Genomic DNA, 13,404 nt, shown 5'->3' on the forward strand with positions numbered 1-13,404 from the left:
GATACACAAGTTATGCCCCGTACACACGGTCGGACTTTGTTCGGACATTCCAACAACAAAATCCATGGATTTTTTCCGACGGATGTTGGCTCAAACTTGTCTTGCATACACACGGTCACACAAAGTTGTCGGAAAATCCGATCGTTCTGAACGCGGTGACGTAAAACACGTACGTCAGTACTATAAACGGGGCAGTGGCCAATAGCTTTTATCTCTTTATTTATTCTGAGCATGCGTGGCACTTTGTGCGTCGGATTTGTGTACACACGATCGGAATTTCCGACAACGCATTTTGTTGTCGGAAAATTTTATAGCCTGCTCTCAAACTTTGTGTGTCGGAAATTCCGATGGAAAAATGTGTGATGGAGCCTACACACGGTCGGAATTTCCGACAACAAGGTCCTATCACACATTTTTCCGTCCGAAAATCCGACCGTGTGTACGGGGCATTAGAGTTGAATGGTTGATAAACAAAAGCGTATTTTAGATATTGGGTATTTTCCAGTACTATGTTCTGAATTCTATGACTGTTTTTACACTACCTCTAAGACCCCTTTCACACTAGAGGCGTTTTTCAGGCGCTAAAGATAGCACCTGCATAGCGCCTGAAAAAAGCCACAGCTGCAAACCCAGTGTGAAAGCCTGAGTGCTTTCACACTGGGGCGCTGCGCTGGCAGGGAGTCACAAAAAGTTCTGCCAGAAGCTTCTTTGCAGCAGTGTAGGATTGGTGAATACACCGCTCCTCCACCGCTCCTGCCAATTCAAAACAATGGGGCAGCGCAGCCATACCGCCGGCAAAGTGCCGCTGCATTTTGTGGGCGGATTTAACCCCTTAAAACCAGCCCCGCTGGTGGCCGAATAGCGTTGCTAAAAGGACAATAAAGCGGTGCTAAAAATAGCACTGCTTTACCGCTGATGCCCGGGGCGGCTCAGTGTGAAGGGGTCTAACACTAACATAGATATCATTATAATACAGGAATTATATAGCGGTAACAGTTTATTCAGCACTTTACAACATAAGGACAGACAGTACAATTACAATACAATTTAATACAGTAGAAAACAGAGGGCCCTGCTCGCTGGAGCTTACGATCTCCTCAGGGCTGAAGCTGCTGTGAGTGAGAGTGAAGTTAATGTAACATAGCAGGAAGTTGGAACGTTTGTTGCTGTGCACAAGCTTTCCCTATTATCTCTCTAATTGGTTAACCACTTTAATTATCAATTTAGGATCCCCAATAGCTTTGTGCAATCTGCTCCTAGAGATTATAACCATGTCCAGAGTATGGACTTACACAGAAAAAAAATAAAACACATTTCATTAAAGTGGTTGTAAACTCTTACATATACCCAGTGAAGTGACTGGCCTTAGGTGATACACAGAGATGAAACAAATATCCTGCACAAGTTGTAACTGTTTATATGCAGTCTTCTCTTCTTTAATAATGCAGAATTTATACAGCTTGTCTGAGCTGCGAATTGGATGTGGCTTACACCGCATCCAATTCGCAGGACATTTTAAAATACATTAATTTGAATGTATCTGGTTCACATATGTGCATTGCATTTGCAATGTGCATTGCACAAAAAACGTGTGCGTTTTTTGGGCATTGCGGTGCGAATTACAAGCCCATTATCTTCTATGGGAACGCATCTGATTCGCAGATGCATTGCGTTCTGAACATGAATTCTCTCCTTCTCCTCACTACACCTCCCCCCTCCCCTCCCTGCTCACTGATCCACAGCTAAAACGCAGAGAAACCTCTGAACAACTGATTTTTATCTTCGCAGTGAAACCTGAGCTTCAATTCGCACCGCACATGTGTGAACCCAGGCTTACACAGCACACAGGAACAAAGGTAAGCTGTCACTCACAGGCTGAAGCTCCCTCCCGTTAACCTTTTACCTCTTGGTGTCAAGAAAACTTGTGAAAAGTGCAGATAGCAGAGGAATGAGGCAGCAGAAAAAATTACATTTAGTGTTCTGGATTGAGATATACTACCATACATACTATAGAGGGATATGCTTTGTTCATATTATATGTCTGAGGTTTACAACCACTTTAATATCCTCTCTGAATGGGGATCTTCCCAAGAGAATGGGTATAACAAATGGGTTAATTATAAATATACTATTAAAAAATTTGAACTATGTTGTCCACACAACATACGCATGCAATGTCTGTGCTTACATTTACACAGTACAGCATAAATGTACTTTATTTGTTAGGACACTGCCATCTAGTGTTTAGGTTGCTAGGACGCAGGTGGCCCCTTCTGCCTAGTGTCCTAGGATGATAGGACACAGTTGATCCCTTCTAACTAATGCCCTAAGTTACTAAGATGCAGACAGCTCCTTCTGCCTAGAGCCCTCGGTTGCTAGGAAGCAGGAGGCCCCTCCCACCTAGCATCCTCAGTTGCTAGGAATCAGGCAGCTTTTCCAACTTAGTCCTAGGTAACCCTGGTTTCTAGCACACAGGACAGGATGCTGCCTTCGTCAGGGGGGGTTGTAAGTATGCATCTGCAGGAGAGGTGGTGTGCATCTTGGCTTTGCATATATAAGGGGTTAGGGAGAGGAAAAGTTGGGCTTTGTTTTTTTGTTCTGCGCTTATCTTTTAATAACAGTGTAGGAAACTGTGTGGTGAAAATCTAATGTGACAAAGCAACAGTAATTGAAAAAATAAAATAAATGGCAGAGCCCTTTAACATTTAATTACATACATATAAATTTGAGAAACCTTCATTAACACTGGATCAGCAAAAGTGTATACCTTGCCAAACGGCGTATCAACATACTTCTCAGTTCTGCCTTCCAAAATATCCGGATCATCCAGTCCTGAGCCACCAATTATTCCAATCTGTTAAAAAACAAAAAACAAATGCAAGTCAATTATTTCCACATCTGGTGACAGGTAATCTAAAGACAGAATGTGCGAATTAGACAAGTAGCATTAGGCCTTGTTCACATGGACGTACTTAAGTGCATACCCATGTGATGGTGCTCTGTGCATCCCCAAATATGCAGTCCTATTCATGTCAACTGGGATGCAGTGGCTGCACGGACACAGCTGCTCCTCCTAATTTCACATCCGTGTTGATGTCCCTGAACTCACCGCTGCATCCCAATTGACATGAATGGGACTGCCTGCATGTGGATGCATAGAACACCTGTGCATCCATGCGGACACGGGTGTACGCTTAAGTATGCACATGTGAATAATGCCTTAAAGGGGTTTGCACAACAACGTTTGGATTAAAAGATGTTTATTAAAGACGTTTTAATTGAACACTTGATTAAGAACTTTAATCACAAAAGACAAATATCATAGGAAAGCCAGCAACATCTTCTATACCAAGCAAAAAAAAATAGCCCAAAGTATAAAATAAAAAACAACTTTTGCTGCTATACTCATCTTTAATCCAGAGATTCCCTTGCAGTTTTTTTTTTTACACTAGATATCCTCAGTCTGATGGCCAGCATTATTCAATCCACTTCCCCTGAGCCCAGATCATCCTGGAATCTCCCCAGCCTGTAACTGGACAGTGATAAGGGAAACAGCACAGTGATGGGCTCAACTCTCTGTCACTCTACTTTTAATTCCCATCAGAGTGTCCCTTGTCAGCACATGAGCTGATTGGCTCCTTGTACTGCTTCTTCCCCTCACACTCCAGCCCTCCTGTACAGGGACTACAAGCGGGGGATCAAAGGTCAAATAGAGGTAATGACACATACATGTCCGATTTGGGAGGTTTACTTGCTGTCCTCTACACACAAAATAAATTTACCCAGTTGATCCCTGCTCTGGCAAGTGCCTAAAATGTTGAATCTTTTCTCACTTTTAGTGCCAGTGAGAGTGACCAGCTCAGACAGATTTGCACCCAGGCTCAATTTTCAGTTCATGTTCTTCTATATTCTGTTGTCATATCGGACACAGGGATTTGTAGATTACACACAAATAGTCTGCGATTTGACTTTGTAGTCGAATTTGAGAAAACCCCATTATATGTTTGTTGTTTTTTTTATTTCTTACCTTTTATGAGGTTTCTCAGGAGGAGGTGTCATAGCTGAATGCAAATGTCAGAGTGAGCCTGTCCCAAATCTGTCCTCATTAACATACAATGCAAGAAGACCAGTCCCTACACCTTTAGACCTTTATTAGAGCAGACAGTGTTCAGATGTAATTACAATTGATAATGAAGAAGAGCTGTACAGTACAGTCAGGATTAATTATAGCAAACACAGCTGCCCAGTCCACTCAAAGAGAATTACCTAGGATTTTTCTTTGCTGGAGGGTCCAGAATAGGGAATTTAAAAAAGATAAGCTGCATTTTTTATGCTATGCAAATAAGGAAATGAAACAAATATAAAGTAGGTGTTAGAGCTGCACAATTCTGGATAAAATGAGAATCACAGTTTTTTAGTTTTGAATAAAGATCACAATTCTCGGCATAACATCATCTTTCACATCATACAACAAAAATTGACTAACTTTACGGTTTAGTTTTTTTTTTTTTTAAATTCATTGACATGTATTTTTTCCTCAAAAAATTGCATTTGAAAGACCGCTGCGCAACTACGGTGTGACATAAAATATTGCAACGACCGCCTAGGGTCTCTGCTAAAAAATTTATAAATAATATTTGGGGTTCTAATTTTCTAGCAAAAAATACTGATTTTAACTTGTAAGCAACAAGTGTCAGAAAATGGTTTAGTCTTTAAAGTGATTGTAAGGCTGCTTTCACACTGGGGACGCGAGTCCATTAGCAGCCTTCTACCGTAGTTTTAGCAGCGCTTTTCGCCCGCTAGCGGGCCACTTTTCACCGCTGATAGCAGCCAAAGAAAGGGTTAAAACCGTCCGTGTTGTGCACGTCCGAAGCACTTTACAGACGCTTCAGAAGCGTTGCCCATTCATTCCAATAGGCAGGGGCGGTGTAGGAGCGCTGTACACAGCACTTCTACACTACCCCAAAGATGCTGCTTGCAGGACTTTTTTTCCTGTCCCGCAAGCGCACCGCCCCAGTGTAAAAGTACTCAGGCTTTCACACTGGGGCTGCAGAAGAGGCAGTTTTCAGATGCTATTTTTAGCGCTAAAACACCTGAAAACTGCCTAAATCTTTGTTGTTTTTTTTAGGGGTCCAAATCTTTTTTATAAAATAACAAACATGTTATATTTACCTCCTCTGTGCAAGGATTTTGCACAGAGTGGCCCCAATTCTCCTTTTCTGGGGTCCCCCCCCGCAGCGCTCCTGGCTCCTCCTCTTCTCGAGTGAAACCCACGGAGAACTGCTTCTCATGGGGGCACTCGTGCGGGCTCGCTTCGAGTCCTGCTGCTGCGTCAGTTGATACAGACAGCAGGACTCGGTCCCGCCTCCCGTGTCACTGGATTTGATTGACAGCATCGCTGCTATCAATGTATCCAATGAGGACCCGAGACAGCGGCTGGAGCTGCTGTGCTCGTCCCTATCACTGGAACGATCGGGTTCAGATAAGAAAAAGGGGGGGTCTGGGGGCAGCACAAAAGTTGCCCCCCAGACCTCCCCTTTTTCTTATCTGAACCCGATCGTTCCAGTGATAGGGACGAGCACAGCAGCTCCAGCCGCTGTCTCGGGTCCTCATTGGATACACTGATAGCAGCGGGAGCCATTGGCTCCCGCTGCTGTCAATCAAATCCAGTGACACGGGAGGCGGGACCGAGTAGAATGCATTAAGGTAAAAAAAACGTGAGGGTTTATAACCTCTTTAAGTGGTAAACCTGACCTCATTTACAGACCGAAGTTCATACCTTTGATCTAAAAAGAACCAAATGATACTAGGTTTCTTTTTATCTTAGCGCTGTGCAATGTTGTGATAAACTTTGCCAGCAGAGAATGGCTCTGCACTTGTTACATAGGATCGCAATTTTTTAACGATTAATTGTGCAACTCTAGTAGGCGTTATCCCAATTTGGCTGTAAATTAGGATAACACCTACTTTACTTTTAAGCTGACTTTATTCATTCAGCCTCCATTTACTCTAAATGGCATGGATGGACAAATCTCACCTGCCACTTTCAGCATACCCTATAGCTGGCTACAAATCATACAACGTTTTTTAGATTCCCCTTTAACTATGTAGTGCAAGAGCCTGCCTGATTGCATACAATTTGAAAGTGTTCAGGTTTGACCTCTTTTTTATGGGTTTTGTAAATTTAAAGCAGGATTCTGGCCAGCTAAATTTTTTTTTAAAGTCAGCAGCTACAAACACTGTAGCTGCTGACTTTAAATATGTAGACTTACCTGTCCTGGGTGTCGGCTGCCCGAGGCCGACCCGTCCCTCGGCTCTCGTGTCCCAGCACCACCATCCTAAGTAAGGGAAACAGGCAGTGGAGCCTTGCGGCTTCACTGCCAGTTTCCTGCGGCGCGGCGATCTGTTAATGGCCCCGTGGTTTTCTGGGAACACACACAGTTCCCAGAAGGCAACAGGGCCGCTCAGCTAGGAGCAGAACACGCCGCGGTATAGGAACAGGCAGATTAGGAAGACTGCCTAGCAACAAGGGTTCAGGTAAGTATAACATTTTTTTTTTTCCAAATGTTTTTTTTTTTTTTTTTTTTTTTTTAGGATTTTTGGTGCAATTTTTTTTGTTCAGGGTGGCCTCCACTTTAAAGGAAAATTGTACAAGACCATTGTATAATGTGTAGCCAGCTTACCAGTGCCTACATTTTACTGGATGCAAACCCTGTTCAGCTGACAATTTTTCCTTGTCAAAAAGGTTTATTGAACATACAGTAATATAAAGATGTATCAAGTACATTTACAAGGATATATAAAGTAAGCTCATTGTTTTACATTAGAGTTTATATAAATATTTAACATGACATTTTTAAACAGTAATAATCAGGTACACGAGACCTAAAATGAAGGTGGAAAGTAATACATCAATTTCTTTTGGAGGTATTTGAGAAATCTATACCACCTATAAATATTAAATGATAGTTATATGTGTACAGATCAGATGTATTCTGATAAAGAGCTTAGATCATAAGGTGGGGGGAGAGGGACAGAAAAGGAAGAAAAAGGATAGAAAGACAAAGATATAGTCCACGAGGTCGATCCACTCGTCAGTTTATCGTCCATTGGCTTTTCCATGAAGCAAATAAATGGATGAATCTATAAGTCAATTAACCCGTTACCATGGCAAAAGGACCAAGTCATTAAAATTTGACAAAAATTGATGTTTTATCCAAGGATGTCATAATTTTTCAAGTTTTGGGATTTGGTTATGATCAATAGCTGCCATCTTGGCGTGAGACATTGTGTTATTCATTCTATGAATTTTTTTCGGCCCAGTACCAACGTAGGGGATCTCCATGCCTTGGCCACTGTTTGCTTTGCAGCCGTTAGCAATTGGACCATAAGTTTGTATTGAGAAAATGTTAACCATTCCGGTTTCAATTAGGCAAAGCTATGAATGGGTCTGGTCTTATTACCCTTTTGAATATTTTAGATGCAATCACAAAAATTTCCTTCCAGAAAATTTGGACTAATGGGCATGTCCACCATATATGTAAATGTGTGCCTATGTCTGGACAACCTCGAAAACAAAGCACTGAGAGGTATTAGGTGAATATTTAGCCACTCTTGCAGGTACAAGATACCATCGGGTTAGAACTCTGTAGTTTGCTTCCAATGCTATAACATTGGGCAAAGATGATTTAGATGTGAGCCATATACTTGACCATTCTGTGTCCTCTAAAGTTCGCACCAGCAGCTGACAATTTTTCATCTGGCTGGTTCCAAGAAAGGTAACCTTGGTTCACATTTCATTCAATTCAGCTTGAATAGGCTGAAATTCACGGTGTGTGAGTGTGGCAGCCTTTTGCTTCACTCACCTACCATGCCTAACAACTGTTGATAAAAGATATTAGGCACACAGGGAGTTGTTCCCGTGTAGACGGTTCCAACGGGTGTAACAGGAGTCCTGACCGCACACCTGTTGGAATCATCTACACGGGAACAAATACAGCTTGATCAACCAACCGTCATCCTACATCGTTTTTCATTGTTACCTTATACTAGATCCCATCAGTGTTGGTTACAATATCTCTACACAGCGGTTGTTTTTGATACATGGACTAGAACACTTCTTGTTGTATTATTTATTAGTCACAGGATTACATATATCACATCAATTTATTTAATTTCACAAATTGACACTTTTTCAACAATATATGGTTTATTAAATTATCACGGGATATAGGATTGCTGTTTAGGCACGGAATTCATTCAGTGTTTATCAAGCATTACTTTTTTAGTTATAACAGCAGCTGCCTTAGTATATAATCACATAGGTGTGGCGCGGGGTTATATGCTCAACAGCATTTATATTTAACACACAGGGAGTTGGCCAGCTCATTAGCAGGTCATGCACGGAGTTAACTTTAGCAGTTCTCAATGCACAAGCCAAAATTCACTCAGTGGGTGACCCTGTTGGCTAACCCCTGCCTGTATTTCATTTAGGTGCCAAACGAAAAATTGTCAGCCACAGCGCCTGCATCCAATCAGATGTAGCTGATGCTGGGGTATTCTGACAGCTGACAGAGAAAGAAGGGAGGGAGAGGATTGTAAAGATCCCTTGTGATAGCAATAGGCAGTGACAGGTCCTCTTTACTGAGACATCTGGGGCTATTAGACCCCAGATCTCTCCTCTGCCCTTAAAAGCTTTGGATCATGCCAAGACCTGTATAAACCAGTGAAACTGGAAGTGACTAAATACTTGTCCCTTCTGCTTTCTTAGACCAGTGTTTCTCAACTCCAGTCTTTAAGGCGCCCCAACAGGTCATATTTTTAGGATTTGGGGTCTATCTAGGATTGCTTTTACAAGAAAGTGCTCTGCTGGGATAACCACTCAAACATGTGCAAAGCTTCAAGTGATTAATGCGTGCAAAAACATTTGACTTTAGAAGCACTTTAACCACTTACCAACCGGCCCATAGCCGAATGACGGCTGCAGGGCGGTTGGATAACTCTGGGAGGGCGTACTATGACGTCCTCCCAGAATTCCCCTCTCGCGCGCCCCCTGGGGCGCGCACCTGAACACATCCGTGACCGCCGGGTCCAGGGGACCTGGCGCATCACGGATCCCGGTAAATGGCCGCTGATCGCGGCCGTTTACCGTGTGATCGAGCCGTCAAATGACGGTGCGATCACATGTAAACAGACCGGCGTCATCTGATGACGCCGGTTCCTCTCCTCCCCTCCTGTGTACCGATCGGTACACTGTGAGCGGGGAGGGGGATGGATGGATGTCTGCAGCGCTGTGGGCTGGATGTGTAGTGCCCACAGCGCTGCGCAGAGACATCCATCCATCCATGCTCAGCCATCCCTCACTACTAATGCTGTGCAATACTCTGCAATACCAGCACAATACTCTGCAATGCTGTGCAATACTCTGCAATACCCCCACAATACTCTGCAATACCCCCACAATACTGTGCAATACTCTGCAATACCCCCACAATACTCTGCAATGCTGTGCAATACTCTGCAATACCCCCACAATACTCTGCAATGCCCCCACAATACTGTGCAATGCCCCCACCATACTCTGCAATGCCCCCACCATACTCTGCAATGCCCCCACCATACTCTGCAATGCCCCCACCATACTCCGCAATGCCCCCGCCATACCCCGCCATGCTGAGCCATGCTCAGCTGTACTCGGCCTCTGTATGTGGCCAGGCTGTGGAAGTCTCACACATGGGGTATTGCCGTACTCAGGAGGAGCAGGAGAATCTATTTCGGGGTGTCATTTTTGGCATGTACATGTTGTGGTAGAAATATTGTATAAATGGACAACTTTGTGTTAAAAAAAAAAAAAAGCGTTTTAACCACTTCCCGCCCGCCGGTCGTCATACAACGTCCTTGACTTTGTGCGGAGATATCTGAATGATGGTTGCAGCTACAGACATCATTCAGATATCAGCTTTTTCAGCCGGCGATTCCCTACACCATGAGAACAATCATAGCAGCTGTTCCACTGCTTGATCGTTCTTACGGGAGGCGAGAGGGGACGTCCCCCCTTCCCGCCGCCTTGCGGTGCTTCTACCGACTCACCGCTACGATCGAAGCCAGGATCTTTTTTTTTTTTTTTTTTTTTTAATTTCAGGCTTCCCAGCCTAGAGGTGAGATGTGGGGTCTTATTGACCCCATATCTCACTGTAAAGAGGACCTGTCATGCCATATTCCTATTACAAGGATCTTTATATTCCTTGTAATAGGAATAAAAGTGGTCAAAAATTTTTTTTTTTGGAAAAAAGCATCAAACTAAAATAAATAAAGTAAAATGAACAATAAAAAAAAAAAAAAATTTTTTAAAGCGCCCCTGTCCCTGTGTGCTCGCATGCAGAAGCGAACGCATACCTAAGTCCCGCCCACATATGAAAACGGTGTTCAAACCACACATGTGAGGTATCGCTGCGATCGGTAGAGCGAGAGCAATAATTTTGGCCCTAGACCTCCTCTGTAACTCAAAACATGTAACCAGTAAAAAATTTTAAAGCGTCGCCTATGGGGATTTTTGAGTAGCAAAGTTTGGCGCCATTCCACAAGCGCGTGCAATTTTGAAGGGTGACATGTTGGGTATCTATTTACTCGGCGTAACTTCATCTTTCACATTATGCAAAAACATTGGGCTAACTTTACTGTTTTGGTTTTTGTAAAGCACAAAACAGTTTTTTTTCCAAAAAAAACGCGTTAAAAAAATTGCTGCGCAAATACCGTGCGAGATAAAAAGTTGCAACGACCGCCATTGTATTCTCTAGGGTCTTTGCTAAAAAAACATATATAATGTTTTGGGGTTCTAAGTAATTTTCTAGCTAATAAATGATGATTTTTACATGTAGGAGAGAAATGTCAGAATTGGCCTGGGTGCTCCAGAACGCCTGAAGGTGCTCCCCTGCATGTTGGGCCTCTGTATGTGGCCACGCTGTGTAAAAGTCTCACACATGTGGTATCACCATACTCGGGAGTAATAGCAGAATGTGTTTTGGGGTGTAATTTGTGGTATGCATATGCGGTCTGTGAGAAATACCCTGCTAATATGACAATTTTGTGGAAAAAAAAAAAAAGTAAAAAAAAAACCTTGATTTTGCAAAGAATTGTGGGAAAAAATGACAACTTCAAAAAACTCACCATGCATCTTTCTAAATACCTTGGAATGTCTTCTTTCCAAAAAGGGGTCATTTGGGGGGTATTTGTACTTTTCTGGCATGTTAGGGTCTCAAGAAATTAGATAGGCCGTCAGTAATTCAGGTGTGATCAATTTTCAGATATTCGCACCATAGCTTTTGGACTCTATAACTTTCAAAAAGACCAAATAATATCCACCGATTTGGATTATTTTTACCAAAGATATGTAGCAGTATAAATTTTGGCCAAAATATATGAAGAAAAATTACTAATTTGCAAAATATTATAACAGAAATGAAGAAAAATGTATTTTTTTTACAGATTTTTCGGTCTTTTTTCTTTTACGGCGCAAAAAATAAAGAACCCAGCAGTGATTAAATACCACCAAAAGAAAGCTCTATTTGTGTGAAAAAAAGGACAAAAATTTCATAAAGATACAGTGTTGTATGACTGAGTAATTGTCATTCAAAATGTGAGAGCACCAAAAGCTGAAAATTGGTCTGGTTAGGAAGGGGGTTTAAGTGCCCAGTTGTCAAGTGGTTAATAGCACCCAAACCAGTGGTGCATCATCCATGTGTGCAGGGTGTGCGGGTAGGGGGACCACTGTGCCCTGACACACACAATGTACACATGGAGTAAGTAAAAGTCAGTCCATAACATTTATTAGGGCCCTATGATTTTGATCAAAGGGGCCTGAAAGGTGGGAGCATCGATGGACTTTTTTATTTCTGGCTGACAGGCAGAGGCAGTCAGAGTAGGGTTGCCACCTTTTCTTCAAGCCAAAACAGAACACTTTAGCGGCCTTGGACACCTTTGGTTGCCCCAAGGAGAGGAGTAATGTTGTGCACATAGCGGGCCTCAGCTAACATTGGGCGTGGCCAAATTGCTCTTGCTGACATCAATGCCCTGCCTCCCCAGTGATGCCGAACCTTCCCCCAGACAGCCGCCTGCAGCTCCCGCATGGCAACGGATTTGTGTGTGACTATCTTGGTTACTTGGGGAGCCACAGCCCAGTCTGAATGGTGTGTCCGGGTTTCAGTCTGCCTGAAACTTGGACACATGATTCAAAACCCGGACTGTCCGGGAACCCTAAGCCAAAGCCGCATGTTCTGGTACTATGATCATAGTTTCTGCAGCTCAGAGACTCCAGGGGGTGGAGCTTGGCTGCTGGAGCTGTGCTGTATACTCACAGCTAGTCTGTAGTGTGACTGCTCATGAGTGTCCTCTGCACTGTCTGATGACTGGACACAGAAGAGGAAGACTTCCTTCACACAGGTTTTAGTGGATGTTGGATTCTGTGTGACCTGCATCTGTCATCTGCAAAGAAGTCCCTAAAGTGTAAAGGAAGGCTTTCTCTGCTGTGCCCAGCGATTGCAGGTATGTGCAGGGGGAGGGGCAGGAGAGCCTATTACTTTATCAGTTAGCAGCAGCAGGACAGAATGTCTGTGTACACTGCAGGCTGCTCGGGAATGAAGGGGGGAAGGGGAGAGTGAACATACCTGAGCTCCTCACTGACTTCTCCCTGACTTGGCCACCCTTATAATTAATGTAGAATGCACACTCCTGAGCACTGTCTGAAACCCATTCTTGAACCCTCTACTCCAGGCATGTCCAAAGTCCGGCCCACATTCCGGTTTAATATGGCCCCCCTGGTAATTTGGATATATATACTGTATTTATCAGTGCTGCCTTGGAGGGGACAGGGAGGGGGCGGGGCGGGGGGCGTCAGATTACATACAGGAGAATCTCCTGTTTACTCATCGGCGTCTGTAATAGGAAGTCCCGTCTGCTGGGCTGCCATTGGACGATTGTTCTGTCTATCATAGGAGGCAGGACTATGTATTTAAGAGGCGACAGAGTAAACAGGAGATTCTCCTGTATGTAATCCATCAGCGCTCGTCCCACCCCCTCCCTGTCCCCTCTGAGGCTGCAGATGGGCATGGATCAGGCTGCACTGAAGGCACTGGTGAGGCTGCATTCATGGCACTGGTGAGGCTGCATTCATGGCACTGGTGAGGCTGCATTCATGGCACTGGTGAGGCTGCATTCATGGCACTGGTGAGGCTGCATTCATGGCACTGGAGAGGCTGCATTCATGGCACTGGAGAGGCTGCATTCATGGCACTGGAGAGGCTGCATTCATGGCACTGGAGAGGCTGCATTCATGGCACTGGAGAGGCTGCATTCATGGCAATGGAGAGGCTGCATTCAGAGGCTGCATTTATGGCAATGGGAATGCTG

General features: G+C 43.8%; 1 protein-coding gene across 1 annotated transcript in view; it reads right to left on the reverse strand.

Annotated features, from left to right (window-relative positions):
• Positions 1–13,404, reverse strand: part of MTAP (methylthioadenosine phosphorylase) — an 86,132-nt gene that overhangs the window by 61,253 nt on the left and 11,475 nt on the right. The window contains exon 2 of the mRNA XM_073636029.1: positions 2,768–2,854. Within this exon, the coding sequence (XP_073492130.1) occupies positions 2,768–2,854 (87 nt within the window). The remainder of the gene's footprint in view (positions 1–2,767; positions 2,855–13,404) is intronic.

This window comes from Aquarana catesbeiana, linkage group LG01 (assembly GCF_042186555.1).
Source record: "Aquarana catesbeiana isolate 2022-GZ linkage group LG01, ASM4218655v1, whole genome shotgun sequence".
Classification (NCBI taxonomy): domain Eukaryota; kingdom Metazoa; phylum Chordata; class Amphibia; order Anura; family Ranidae; genus Aquarana; species Aquarana catesbeiana.